The following is a 15,213-nucleotide window of genomic DNA, read 5'->3' as shown; positions in this document are numbered from 1 at the left end:
GCGCTTTTCTTGATTTTTGATCAAAATGACTCTGATTTTATTAAGTTCAAATATAAAGGTGAGGACATTTATGGCCACTTTAATTATGGTGTTGAATCCCATCAACCCTACTTTCTCTTGTGCTATTTGCACACATCAAAGTGATAGATTATATTCACTTTTAGTAAAAAAATGTATAAAAAATTGTATTTTACATTTTTATCCTTTTTATGTGCTCATTGCATCCACCATTTTTCTCCTCACTGCCTCCCACACTCTCTCTATTTTCATATTCATCTCCTTTTGAGTTTTGTGAGAAGTTAAATCGATGGAGATTATGTTTTATATTTTTTATTTTTCAAGTTATGTTTTTATTCTATTTTATTTTAATGTAGTCACCAAGGAAGATGGAAAAACTACTATTGAAATGTCAAAAACGACAATTTTGAATTAAAGAATTCGAATATTTTTAACATATTTTGTATGATAGGTTTGGTCAAAACTTTTTACAACAAATTCGATAAGTGCATACCGATTCTTACAAAATAGATTTGGTAGGTACCTATTGATCATAATTTTCTCAGGTAAATTTGTGTTTGGTATGCCAATATCGAATATCTATGTATAGGACCAGTAAGTACTTATCGAACATTGTAAAAAATAGATTAATGTTGGAGTGACTTTAGTGGGGAACACAAGAGAGACATCTTGAAGTAGTGGTGCGGGCATGCCCATAGATGCATTTCTCCGAGGTACAAGTAAAACACATCTACAAACACGGGCGCACTACCATGTCATGGTATCCCCCGTTGACTTTAGCACAATTCTTGTAAAAATGAAAAGTGTTCGATAGCGAAGTGGGTGGGTGCAACTAGAACTAAAAATAAAATAAAATAAAAACTAGATGTGTGCAATGAGATATTTTATCTTTAATGTGGTATTGCGAGTAAGTGGGTAAATAGGACCACCTTGTTTGTATTTTGGGGTAGATTGGTTATTTAATAACCACAGCATCACGTGACACCCGATTAATTTTTTCTAAAAATAATAGGAAAATGCAGCATGGAAACTTCTAGATAGAATTCATCATTTAAAAAAAATAAAAAAAATGTAAAGATAATAAAGAATTAAACTCAATTATTAGTAAACAAAGCAGAAATGAGATCCAAAGGCTGTCTTTCGTTCCAGCTATCGAGACCGATCGTGTCCAATCATGTGATAATCTGCCACGTCTGCATTTCATTGCCACATTGGCATGACACGTCATCAATTGACTAGGATCTACGTTAAGGAAGAGAGAAAAGGTGAGAGGTTTGTCGTTTTCCAATATATCCTCCTTTAAATATGAAGAGTGAGACAGCGTGCGTGAGATTTCACTGTTCTGGTGAGGAGGGTTTGGTTTCTAGATCGACGAAACCATACTTCCATCAGAAAAAAGTGGTATTGTGGGACTAAAGCGGTTTTCTAATAGCTGTTTTCAGGTATTAATGGTGGTATTTTGTTTTTGATGGTTAGATTTCTGGGTTTGTTCGAACTGAGTAATGGTTTTCTGTCATTTGATGTCGTTTCTGTTTGTTTTTCTCCATTTTTGATTTTGTTCTTGAGTCGATCTAACTATGAATGGAGTTTTGAAGTATTTTCGTCATTGTTGCTGGTTCTGATCTTGTTTTCTTCGCCTCTGTTGTTTCTACCGCTCGTTTCTGTACTTTTCTTTGTTTTTTTGTTTTTTTTTCAGAAATGTTCTAGATCAAGAGTTTATTCTGAGAACATCAATGGCGAGGTTGTTTTAGTTAGGGTTATTGGATTTTGAGTTGATGTGCGCTTTGTACTATTTGTGTGAAGCGAGACGAGACTTTAGGGTTTAGGGTTTTATCAGATGTGCTTGCGTTGTAGTATATTTTATTTTATATTTAAATGTTTTTGTTGTTGTTGTTTTGTTGAAACACAGTTTTATTGTTCGAAATGAAAGTTTTCTTTCTATTTTCTCTCTGTTTGTATGTTAAGAAGAGCAACTGATGTTCTTCATTGCTAGCATTTGCGTTTGAGACTATTTCTAGTGTTTTTAGTTTGTTTGTTAATTCGTATATATTTTGTGTTCCTAATGAAGGTTTTCTTTTTTTATTTTCCATCTGTTAGTATTTTAACAGTATTTGATGTCCTTTACTGCCAGCATTTGAGTTTGAGACGATTCCAAGTGTTTTGGTTTGTTGAATCGTAGTTTTAATGTTCCAAATGAAAATTTTCTTACTATTTTTTTTTTTTTTTCTCCTTTGGTGACATGTTAAAAAGTGTCTGATGTTCTTCACTGCTAGCTTTTGAGTTTGAGAAGATTACTATTGCTCTAATTTTTCTATTTTGATGAATCGTAGTTTAATGTTCCAAATGAACGTTTTCTTTCAATTTTCCCTTTGTTGGTGTGTTAAGAGTATCTGATGTTCTTCGCTCTCATTGTTTAAGATTGTGACAATTTCTAGTGTTTAAGTTTGTTGGTTTTGTTGAAGTCATAGTTTTAGTGTTAAAATGAAAGTTCCTTTCTATTTTTCCTTTAGTGTGTTAAGAGTATCTGATTTTTTTCGCTGCCAGCGTTTGAGTTTGGGATGATTTCTAATGTTTTAGTTTGATGAATTTGAATCGAACTTAATATAGACATATTGTGTTCCAAATGGAATTTTTCTTTCTATTTCCTCTTTTCAACATGTTAAAAGAGTATCTGATGTTCTTCACTGCCAGCTGAGTTACAAATTGCAATTTCAAGTGTTTAAGTTTCTTAATTTTATTGCATCATTGTTTTATTCTTCCAGATGAAAAGAAAGATATCTGTTTTCACTTTGTTTGTATGTTGAGAGTATCTGTTGACACTGCCAGCATATGGGTTTGACCCAATGTCTAGTGTTTTAGTTTATTGATTTTGTTGAATCATAGTTTTAGTGCCCGAAATAAAAAATTTCCTTCTATTTTCCCTTTGTTTGTATGTTAAGTGCATCTGATGGTTCTTCATTGCTAGCATTTGAGTTTGAGACTCTAGTATTTTAGTTTGTTGAATTGTAATTTTAGTGTTCCCAAGGAAATTCCCTCTATTAGGTTTTCATCATTGCCAACACACGCGTAAGTAATCGTTCAAGGCTTTTAGGGTTCTAGAATTTTTTTATTTAAATAACTTATGTTTTGTTTTTTTCCCCTTTGCAGTTGTCATCATGGTGAGGAAGAGGAGAACTGATGCTCCTGGCAGTTCCGGTGGTGAGAGCTCAGAGTCTCAAGAACCCAGTGGTGGCGGTCGTGGTGTCCAACGCCCTCCACCTCAACAACCATCACTTGGAGGAGGAGAATATCAAGGGGGAAGAGGGATGGCCCCACAAACCCAACAAGGAGGACGTAGGGGTTATGGTCACCCTCAGGGACGTGGTGAATATCAGCCGCGTGGTGGAATGCCACCTCAGCAACAATACAGTGGCCCTCCCCCTGAATATCAAATTCGGGGAAGTCAACCACGAGGAATGCCACCTCAGCAATACCCTAGTACTGGTCCCGAATCTAGTGGGAGGCGCCGTGGTCGTGGTGGAGGCCCTTCTTCTGGTGGTCCTTCGAGGCCACCGTATCCCGAGCTGCACCAAGCTACTCCTGTTCCATATCAAGTCACATTGACACCAGTGGAATCGTCCTACCAAGCTGGTCCGTCATCTCCATCACCCGTGTCGAGCCCTTCAGTGGTGACACAACAGTTTCAACAACTTACAATCCAGTCCGAAGGGTCTTCCAGCCAAGCGATCCAACCCTTGGCTGCGTCAAGTAAGTCGATGAGATTCCCCCTTCGTCCTGGCAAGGGTAGTACTGGGAAAAAGTGTGTGGTTAAGGCAAACCACTTCTTTGTTGAGTTACCTGATAAAGATCTACACCAGTATGATGTAAGTTTCCCTGTTTCTTCCTTCTTTTACTGATATCGCTTTTGAACTACATATTGATGATTGAGTTTGTTTGCAAACCAGGTCTCTATTATACCTGAAGGTACTTCACGGGGTGTGAATCGGGCTGTTATGGAACAGTTGGTGAAGTTGTATAGGGAATCACACCTTGGAAGGCGACGTCCTGTTTACGATGGAAGAAAAAGTCTTTATACTGCTGGAGCACTGCCTTTTACTTCACGAGAGTTCTCGATTACGTTAGTTGATGAAGATGATGGCACGGGTGCTCCCAGGTCTTTGCCTACATGTTTTTAATCTCTTCCTCACTCTATCAACCTTATCTGTGTCTAACTAAATTCATGATTTCTTGTTCCATAATGCAGGAGAGAAAGACCATTCAGAGTTGTTGTAAAATTAGCTGCCCGTGCTGATTTGCACCATTTAGGAATGTTTTTACAAGGTAGGCAAGCTGACGCACCTCAAGAAGCTCTTCAGGTTCTCGACATTGTTCTGCGTGAACTACCCACTTCAAGGTATATATGATGTTTCTATTGTGCTCTGTGTTTCTGTTTGAAGATTTTTCCGTACTCTTAGGTTCATTAACATTATCTTGTTTATGATTGTTGCAGGTACTCGCCTGTGGGTCGATCATTTTATTCCCCAAATTTAGGGAAAAGGCAGCCACTTGGTGAGGGGTTGGAAAGTTGGCGTGGTTTTTATCAAAGTATTCGTCCAACTCAGATGGGACTGTCACTGAATATTGGTACTTAGATCCTTTCTTATTACATATTATAAATAATTTACTATTTTGGGTTCTCTTTTATTTCAGTTGGATTGCTGTAGACTATGAATTATGTCAAACAAGCTCAATGTGAATCATATATGTGTGGCTTCCCATTATTAAGAGATTTGTTGATGTTGCAGATATGTCGTCCACGGCATTTATTGAGCCTCTACCAGTTATTGACTTTGTAACTCAGCTCTTGAATAGGGACGCCTCAGCTAGGCCTTTATCTGATGCTGATCGTGTCAAGGTTTGTGTTCTTTTTGACTCATCTTACAATTGTTGTTGCCTGCCATTGTTTCTGTTTTCCAGTAAAAGTCCTCATTTGGGTATAACAGATTAAGAAGGCTCTTAGAGGTGTGAAGGTTGAAGTTACTCACCGAGGAAACATGCGAAGAAAATACCGTATATTTGGTTTAACATCGCAGGCAACACGAGAGCTGACGTAAGTATCACTGATTTCTATAGTTCACACCGTTTCTGCTTAATTTGATTATTCATTTTTGGTATGTTGTACAAATCGTGCGTCTCTGACATGGGTGGTTTGCTGTTCTTCCTATGGGTTCCATTAGTTTCCCTGTCGACGACAGAGGTACAATGAAATCTGTCGTGCAATATTTCCAAGAGACGTATGGCTTTGTGATTCAACACACCCAATGGCCTTGTCTACAAGTGGGGAATCAGCAGAGGCCAAATTATCTGCCTATGGAGGTCAATACAATCTTGAACTATCAACCTCTGCCCCATGTGTTATATGAATTTGGGTGCTGATAGGCTATTATTGAATCCAGGTATGCAAAATTGTTGAAGGCCAGAGGTATTCCAAGAGATTAAATGAGAGACAGATAACTGCTCTGCTGAAAGTGACATGTCAGCGGCCTCAAGAACGAGAGCTTGATATTTTGCAGGTGTCTTTTCTGTGAATATTCAGTGGTTGCTTACACATGTTCAATGCTGCCAGCTTTATTGTGACATATTTAGGTTTAAAATTGGGCTCGTGACCTGTATAAACACCTATCTTTTCAAGCCAATCTATTATGTCATTACAAAGACTATACTTTGACCTGAGGATGAAGGAAGTTGAATAAAATGAGAAGAAATGCCAGGAACATGAATTTGGACTTCTGTGTCCCAGTACAGAAGCGGAGCAGGTTTTTTCATAGGAATTTCATTGACCAACCAATTTTTTCAATTGTGTGTGCCATTTAATTGAAAATTGGGTTTCACTGTATTTTAACATGGTCAATGATTATATACGAAAATTTCAAATTTTTTCCAAATGCAGATGTCAAATTGGATGTTCATTTGATGATCCTCTGATTTTTCCATTTTGTCCATGTGGCTATTAACTTTGCTCCATCCTTTATGAAGTGCCAACTTAGCTAAGTTAGTAAGACATGTAGAGTGCTGTTTTCATGTCCTAGGTTTAAACCCCTTGACCTACTTCACCACCTTACCATCCACTAATCCTTTCCATATAAAAAAAGATACAGATAATATACCATTTTTTTAATATTTAATAAAAAAATGAGGAACTCCATGAGATTTGCTAACAGGGAGAAGAGATACCACCGGGGCATCTGTCCTCTGCATTTGGTCCTGCTAGCCTGCTACCTCAGTTGCTACACAGGAATACTGTCTTTGCAGGGAATATTGCATGTCAAGTCAAATTATCAATTCATCTCCCCATTTATTAACTATAGCAGTCTTGTTAAACATAACCTTGAATCAATTGCAACATTTTCTTGAATATATATCCTTCTGTTATACAATTAAAAATTAGTGTTTGGTTATAATGTTTATGTTCTTCCTTGCAATCAAAAGGTACCCTGGGTTGCTTTGTAGCACAATTCTTTGTCTCTAATGCCAGAACTGTTGATTCTGTTCCCACATTTTTTATGCACTATGAACCAGCCTATTGTTTTGTAGCAAAAACTTGCACCGTAAATTTTGGTGGCTAGAGAGAGAAAGAAAAGCATACCCTAGCATTTCTGATCTTTTCAAGGTCACCGAAAATGTGAAATTTTGGTCATTGGCAAAAGCTTTGATTGAAATTGAAATTTAATGTTTAAAATATAAGAAGTGAATTTCTCTTTGTATGGTGCCAGCTCAGCTTTGTTATTCCTGAGAATTCTTACATTAGTACAAAACTTGGTTTATGGTGCTCACCAAAAATAATAGTTTAAGTACTTTCCTGTTAAGTACTTGTGGTAGTATCTAACAATGCATGGTACAAGTTTTGCCTATTTTATAATCTTATTCAAAGTTTACTGTTACATGCTTTTCTAAAAACTATTCTTATTTCTTTTGTTCAGACGGTTCATCACAATGCTTATGGTGAAGACCCTTACGCGAATGAGTTTGGTATCAAGATTAGTGCCAAACTTGCTTCAGTTGAAGCACGTATCCTGCCTGCACCTTGGGTAAGAAAATTTGCAGTCTTTCTTTACTGTAGTTTACAAACTGCAGTTTGATGTGTGTTAGCGCGTATGTTGATTGCTGTTTGTTGCTCGTGCAGCTTAAATACCATGACACAGGAAGAGAAAAAGATTGCTTACCACAAGTTGGTCAGTGGAATATGATGAACAAGGTGACATCTACTTGAAAATCTAAAACCCTTTGCATTTTAATCTGTTAATGGTATGAGTAATGCTGGAGTGACCTCAAGATTGTACCTCATATTGCACATCCTGACGTGGAAGTGTGTAGGAACCATAGATGCTTTTTGACTCGTATCTTGATGAAATCATCTATGGTTGCTACACACTTTCACGCTAGGATGTGCGATATGAGGTCCAATCTTGGGGTAATTTCAGCATTATTCTAATGGAATTTATCTGCACCTTTGCCTTCTATTCTTATTGAAATTTTTTAACCTCTAAGAATGTTATTTATTTCCACAATATTAAAGTGAACCTGATATGATTTACACATTTGGGGATTGGTTTATGTTAATCTGCATCTATTATGATTCATTGATTCTTGATTTAGCGAATGATTTAAGGTTTCATTTTGTTCTGGAATGTTTTGGTCAAAATGTAGTGTTTATTTTTCCTTATCGGTAAGAACATCGGTAAATGTTTTGTAATTTCAAATGTTTTGCAATGTATGGAATGATTTGTGGAACATATTGGTACCTATAACAAGTATGTATATGATATGACCTTTAAGCCATGCGTGGTTTATACTAAATTAAGCATTTAAGAAACATCATAATTTATATAAAAAATAAGTCAATAACATTAAACAGACTTTTCAAACATTATATATGCATCAAGTGCCATTTTTTGAGTTATACCCCATGTTTATTTTTGGATTATTTTCATTTAAATACCTAAAAAATTTGTTTCCTTTATTTTATTATTATTTGTGAATAAAGTTATTTTTGATTGATAAAAAACTAATTCATGTTTTGGTTCCATTTTGATTTTTTTAAAAACTTGAGCAATGGAATAAAACGAGATTTAAACCTTGAATCAGTGTACATGTATGTGCATCATAAAAATGTTTTAGTTTTGATTGTTGGACATAGCTAAGAACTTATTGCATACCGACGTAGCTGGGAGAGGATCTCAAGTAGGAAATTGATTTTTCTTAAGAAATGCAGGGAATTAGTCAACGAAGAAAAATATCTATTGAATTATGTTTCTGTAGTCTAGAAAATTATAGATGAGCTCTCTTGTTGTCAATGCAAAGCCAGGACATCTAGAAAATTCATGTTTTGGGGATTTTGAATACATATATATCTGAATACACATGAAAAATTTCCTATAGTTATACTGGCTTATTAACTGAAGTCAATTATTTTTTCAGAAAATGAAGGTAGCAATACTTTATGCTATCATTATTGAAAAATAAAAGAAGAAAAGAATAAAATTTAAAATATAGATAATAGTAATTTGTGGATAGGACGTAGAGGTGAGTGCCATGTTGTTTGATGACAATTGTTTAAAACGTTTTGTTTCGACGTTCTTTCCCTTGGGTCATGGTTCTTGGCAGCTGAGCCAAATTTTCTTTGCATCTCAAAGAAGCTCCCATTCTTATTCCTTGTCACCATGAGCTTGGTTTCTTGAAAGTGGGTATTATTTCAAAGGATGGAGCTACAGCACAAATGGCTGACTGCAGAACATTAAAGCTTAGCTACTGATTGCACAATAAATAGCTTTTTTCCCCCTTGTAGTTGAGCCTGTTATTGAAATAAGATGAAAGCATTCATTATGTAATTGTGTGACAAAGATAGACTTGTATGAAATCTTTGCTGATGCATGTGCTGGTGGTTCAAAATTTTAAGTTGGCAATTGTGGTATACTGGAAGCTGTATGGTTCAATATCTCTCCTATAATTATTAATAATTGCATGTCTTATGTACACTTGACTTCTATGTAATAGTGTTTGGAGATATATCTGAGAGAATTGCAAGTATTTTTCTAACTTGTCATTAGCGCAAGTTTGACTGATGTTCAATTGCAGAAAATGGTTAATGGGGGAACGGTGAACAACTGGTTCTGCATGAACTTTTCCCGTAATGTGCAAGATAGCGTTGCCCGTGGGTTTTGTCACGAGCTTGCTCAAATGTGCCACATTTCAGGCATGGTATGGCTTTCTACACTTCTGTACATGTAGTATATTTTTGAGGTTGTGGAGGATTCTTTTAAAATCTTCTTGGCTGCTGTTATTATAAACACACCGCTGTAAGCTACATTGTTTTGAAATTTGTGTAGGCATACAATCCCGAGCCAACACTTCCTCCATACAGTGCTCGTCCTGACCAAGTTGAGAGAGCCCTAAAGGCTCGGTTCCATGATGCAATGGCCAAACTCCAACCGCAGCGCAAGGAACTTGACCTGCTGATTGTTATTTTGCCTGATAACAACGGTTCCCTCTATGGTATGGGACCCACTTTTTCTTAATCTGAAGAGAACCATTTTCCTTACTTAGTAAGATTTTAAACCTTACTTAGGGTTGTTTTGCTCAAGTGGATTACCACATTAGCAATCCAACACCTCGGCCCTCTAAATTTTCATTGAAAAACTCATTCCAAAAAACAAAATTTCAAAAAACAATTTTGTTTGAGCTTGATCCAAGGTTTTGAAAATGGACGGCTACCAAACTTCGACCTTACTCCAAAATTTAAAATTCAAATTCAACGGTTAAAAATAACATTTTTTTTTTCTTCTAATTTTTTTTTAAATTTCATAGAATTTTGTCCTCTACAACCCTGAAGCATTGTATCATGTTTTTTGATGTCACAAGGTGAACCGAAGGATCCTTAGTAAGGGTGAAAATCCTTACTAACTTAGTAAGGCTAGTTGGACTCTAATCTGAATGCTCAGCTTTCGAAAATTATGTTCTTGCAAAGTGAATCACAAGGGTGATTTTTTGTTTTCAGGTGATTTGAAGCGAATATGTGAGACGGACCTTGGACTTGTTTCCCAATGTTGTCTGACCAAACATGTCTTTAAGATGAGTAAGCAGTACTTGGCGAATGTAGCCCTTAAGATAAACGTAAAGGTTGGGGGAAGGAACACAGTTCTTGTTGATGCGTTGTCGAGACGTATACCTCTGGTCAGTGATAGACCAACCATCATCTTCGGTGCAGATGTCACTCATCCTCATCCTGGGGAGGACTCAAGTCCTTCTATAGCTGCTGTAAGATTTTCATTTTCATCTGGTACATATTTAGAGATCTGCTATAGGCACCCCAACTTTTACTTATTACACCCCAATTAAAAATAACCCAAATTAAAAATAAATGAATGATTGAGAACAAGTGAAAAGTTACTTATAAAAAAAAGAATAAGTAAAAAGATGGGGTGCCAATAGAAGCTCTCTTGTTTTATTTGGAGAGTTTCTATTCACCAACTTTTGCTAATGCCACCCCAAATGTGTGCTAAGTCTTTGGTGGCGTTAGCAAAAGTTGGTGTGGCAATAGAATCTCTTTATATTTATGTGTTATTATATAAAACACTTTTCTTGCTCAAGTTAGGTCTTGTATAGTGATTCATCTTTTATCTAAACTGTGATCTGATTTTTTGGCGTAAATTCTGTATAGGTTGTGGCTTCTCAAGATTGGCCCGAGGTCACGAAGTACGCTGGTCTGGTCTGTGCTCAAGCCCATCGCCAGGAACTCATACAAGATCTGTTCAAAGTATGGCAAGATCCTGTTAGAGGAACTGTGACTGGAGGCATGATCAAGTATGTTCTTTCATTTCTTGATCAATCTTTACTATTATAATGAGAGAAGGTGAAAGTAGAAGTCGTTCAACACCAAAATTTGGATTCCAGATGTGCTCCCACCTTGCATTTAAAGTTAATATAATCAGGTTATTTTGGTAAAAAACCAAGAGAATTGCAAGCCCGCATCCCTAACATCACTTGGGTTAGTTTTAAAGATTACAAAAATATCCCTTTTACTATGCAATCTTCAAAGCCACCCTTCAATAATTAATATTTTGAATTACAAGTAAGTTCTTTGGTGAAATGTGCGTTTAACTGGTGAAACTAAATCCAACGTGAACTGGATTTTGAATAAATTTGATGTTCTCGTATTTCAGGGACCTTCTAATATCCTTCCATAGAGCAACCGGGCAAAAACCTCAGCGAATCATATTCTACAGGTATTTCCTTTTTGATTGTTTTTCTACTCCTGGGGTTCTCTCTCTCATCAGTTTAATGATGGTCTATGTCTGCAGGGATGGAGTGAGTGAAGGACAATTTTATCAAGTCTTGCTTTATGAACTGGATGCAATTCGAAAGGTAAATACATTTGTATTACTTGCATATCTTTTCGTTTCTCTGAGTCAACAATTTGAAGAGTTCACTTCAGTGATAGCCCTTGTTCAAAACTTTCTACTGATGGAAGAAAGTTTGTACAATGGATTGGCATTTTGCCTTTTGGTCTATTTGTTTAATTTGATCCACAAAGTGAGCAGTTTTGTTAAACTACAAGAGTTCGTCCGTGCCCATGGCCCGGTCATCCTCTTTGAGGTTAAGGGTGTAAAAGCGAAATTTTTTTGGAGGGGTATTATTAAAAATTTGAGGTTAAGGGGGCAAAAGATGAAAACAATAAAATGGGTTTAAGAGGGGATAAGGAGAAAATATAGTAAAGTTAGAGGAGGTGAAGAGGAAATGTAATTAAGTGGACCCCATAAAACTTGTAGCTGGATGTGATACTTGTCTTCGCAAAACTATAGCTTGATTGGAGGTTTCTCCCATAAAACTGTAGCAAAGTTGGCCCTACAGTTGTGTTTTATTATATAGATTTTTTGTTTTGTTTTGTTTTATTTTGGTATTCAGTGCCAACCAGACATCTACCCTGTGCTGGGAATCACTGCATTGTTATTAATATTTTGTGAATTATTGATTCCTTCTCTTCTTTCTCCTAATGCTTCTTGTTGTGTTGAAATGAACCTAATTTTTTTTTCCTTCCTTTTTTTCAGGCATGTGCCTCCCTTGAGCCAAATTATCAGCCCCCTGTGACATTTGTTGTGGTTCAAAAGCGTCATCACACAAGGTTGTTTGCAAACAACCATGCTGATCGCAATGCTGTCGATAGAAGTGGAAACATCTTACCTGGTAACCAAATTCTCTTGGACTTCATGTTCATCCTTTTAACATATCTGATTTGGGATGGATTACATGGTAATCTAGAAAATCTCATTCTCTGTTTGCTTTTAGGAACTGTCGTTGACTCCAAGATCTGCCATCCAACCGAGTTTGATTTCTATCTGTGCAGTCATGCTGGGATACAAGTAAAAGCTAGAATCCTTTTTTGTTTTTGTTTGTTTCGAACTTTATAAGGATTTTTCTAATGATGTTTAACTGTGGAAATCTAAAGGGTACAAGCCGCCCAGCTCATTACCATGTCCTTTGGGATGAAAATAAGTTTACTGCTGATGGGCTTCAGTCTCTTACCAATAATCTGTGCTACACGTATGAAATCTCCTCCTTTTTTTTTTCTTCTGTGTTACTCCTTAGTTGCATGTTATAGATGTGATTTCCTTTTTTTGCAGCTATGCAAGGTGTACCCGTTCTGTCTCCATTGGTGAGTTGCCCTCTATCTCTGTATATAGCCCCAAATATAGCTTGGGTGGGACCCATCTTTATGTTTTATTATATGGATTTTGTGTGTGAAATAGAAGTAGTTAATGATGTTCAGACATTTGGCTTGTTCCATGGGGCTGAAGTCTTGGCCCCACCATACCTATCAGTACCCTCCCTTTTTCTCCTTTTAGGTCTACATCAAAATTATTTGCACTGTCGCAACCACACAAATCTCTTACATTTTTCTGAACAAAATTTAAATTGTTCTCTATCTCACTGGTTGTACTTCCGATTTCACTGCATATAATGTCTAGTGCTATAAGAAAGCTTTATTGCAAATTTGTTTGAGAAATATATTGTATTTATGTTATTAATTGACGGTTAATGTATGAATGAATGTGTTATGGCAGTACCCCCAGCATATTATGCACACTTGGCTGCATTCCGAGCACGTTTTTATATGGAACCAGAGACTTCGGATAGTGGGTCATTAACAAGTGGTGCAGCAATGGGCCGTGGTGCAGCAATGGGGGGGAATGGTGGTGGTGGTGGAGCCCGCAGCACAAGGATGATCCCAGGTGCGGCCGCTGTGAGGCCCCTCCCTGCCCTTAAGGAGAACGTGAAGAGGGTTATGTTTTACTGCTAAGGAAAGCAGAGGGCAAGACAGAGCCATCCCAACCAAGGATAGAGATGCAACATTGAGTTTTTGAATCTTGGGTGTGGTTGGTTTCTAAACAGATACTCACTTTTACATTTTATTACTAGTATAGTATGGTATTTATTGTCGAGCAAATAGCCGGTGGTGATGATGTTACTTGATTTGATTCTATATCACAAACTAAACTATTGTCTTGGACGGATGGATTTGATTGATTATGGACTATTTTATTAAAAATGCTCGCCTTCTCGCCTGCCCTTTTACTTGGTTTGTGAGGAAATGATTAGTTGGATTTCTGAAAAAAATGACTGGGCATAAAAAATAAAAAATCCCTCTTAAATCATATGAAATCCAAAACACCAACCAACAATTTGACAAATCACACAGTATATAAATTAAAGCCAAAATTTCTTCCCACTTGAATTTGTTAAAAAAATAAAAAAGTAAGGCTAAATTTCTCAGAACTCAAAACTGAGTTCCACATATTAAACAGAAAACATAAAGAGAGAAGTAAGATACTACAAAAACCTTACTAATAGATAGAATGCAAATCAAGGAAAAGCTAGATGGATATTAGATAAAACCACCAGTAAAAAATCTGATTGTGAAGCCACACTATACTTGAATGCCAATGTCACTTATAAAACAAAGTGTTAAACACTCCCTATTTTAAATAATTTAAATACCGTCTTGGATTTTGGGAAGCCTTTTTTATTTAGGCCATGCTTGATACCAAGTAAAATGTCTTGTTTAGTTGACAGAGATACGAAAAAGAATCTTAAATTTTTATTTTTATTTTTAAAAAATTATTTCATTTTCTGCAAAAAATATTAACTACACTAAACATGGGAGGGGAGAGTAGTAAACAACCTCACATGGTACGGCAGAAGGTACATTCCTTGTTATAGCCATGGAAAAGCAACTTATATAGGTTAACCTTAATTAAAAAATTTCTGTGAAATAAGTTTTTATTTTTATTTTTTTATTTTTTATTTTTTTGAGGTTAACCAGAAGAAACAAACTGTGTGTAATAAGTTTCTCTTTATCTGTGCTTTTGCTTTAATATTATGGCAACTACACAATTGGACATTTATGCAGATGTCAATCTAATCTCCAATATGATTTTGGATTACAAAATACTACTTGATGAGGAGATGATTTATATCATGAATATATATAGAAGAAAATATGGGAAATCATTGAAGGATTAGGCGTCAAGTATTGAAGCAATAAATTCCTTGGGACCACCCTCCAAGGTCATGTCAGGTTGACCCTTGGCTTTCTGAGGGGATGGTGCATGTGACAGTGGGATTAGTCTCAACCCAAAGGTGGGGATACCCACGAAAAAACAATAAATTCTGCTAAACAATATGTAAGTTTAAGCCAAAATTTGTCCCCAACTGAATCTGTCAAAAATTAAAAACAATTAAAAAAAAAAAAAAAATTCTAAAATTTACACTCTAGAGATAAAACAAAAACAATAAGAAAGAAACTACTAATTACAATGAGATGCCAATGAAGACAGTAAGAGTGAGGTAGATGAATAAATAGCTTTATCATAGTTTATACAAAAATTCAAATTTAAATTAAAAATAATAACAGTAAAAATAAATAAATAAAGGGTATTTGTTTTAACTAAAAATTTCACCATAGAGCACTTACCAGCATATGAGAACTCAGGTACTTACTTGCTTCATAACTTTAACAGAAAAAGCTCATTAGAATGATTAGTGACTAATTTTGTTTTCTTATATAGAGACGAATGAAAAATGAATTTTTTTCTCCAAAATTATTTATCTTGAAACAAGATACAGTTTTTTTTGTTGGAGATTAAACACATTGGATTGCGT

General features: G+C 35.9%; 1 protein-coding gene across 1 annotated transcript; it reads left to right on the top strand.

Moving 5' to 3' along the window:
• Positions 1–1,302: 1,302 nt before the first annotated feature.
• On the top strand, positions 1,303–13,561 carry LOC147410020 (protein argonaute 1-like). The gene is made up of 22 exons (XM_086432207.1): positions 1,303–1,460; positions 3,166–3,881; positions 3,963–4,171; positions 4,262–4,411; positions 4,508–4,641; positions 4,803–4,912; positions 5,001–5,107; positions 5,235–5,373; positions 5,454–5,570; positions 6,978–7,085; positions 7,181–7,252; positions 9,133–9,255; positions 9,384–9,549; positions 10,052–10,311; positions 10,715–10,857; positions 11,217–11,279; positions 11,355–11,418; positions 12,102–12,237; positions 12,340–12,413; positions 12,500–12,594; positions 12,675–12,706; positions 13,116–13,561. Exons 2-22 carry the CDS (start codon positions 3,174–3,176, stop codon positions 13,349–13,351), a joined length of 3,246 nt encoding a protein of 1,081 aa, XP_086288333.1. The 5' UTR covers positions 1,303–1,460; positions 3,166–3,173; the 3' UTR covers positions 13,352–13,561.
• The last annotated feature ends 1,652 nt before the right edge of the window (positions 13,562–15,213 follow it).

Source organism: Akebia trifoliata, chromosome 2 (assembly GCF_017979445.1).
Source record: "Akebia trifoliata isolate Shusen 1 chromosome 2, ASM1797944v1, whole genome shotgun sequence".
NCBI classification, from domain to species: Eukaryota; Viridiplantae; Streptophyta; class Magnoliopsida; order Ranunculales; family Lardizabalaceae; genus Akebia; species Akebia trifoliata.
The sequence above is the reverse complement of the archived record's forward strand: the minus strand, read 5'-3'. Positions and strand labels throughout refer to the sequence as shown.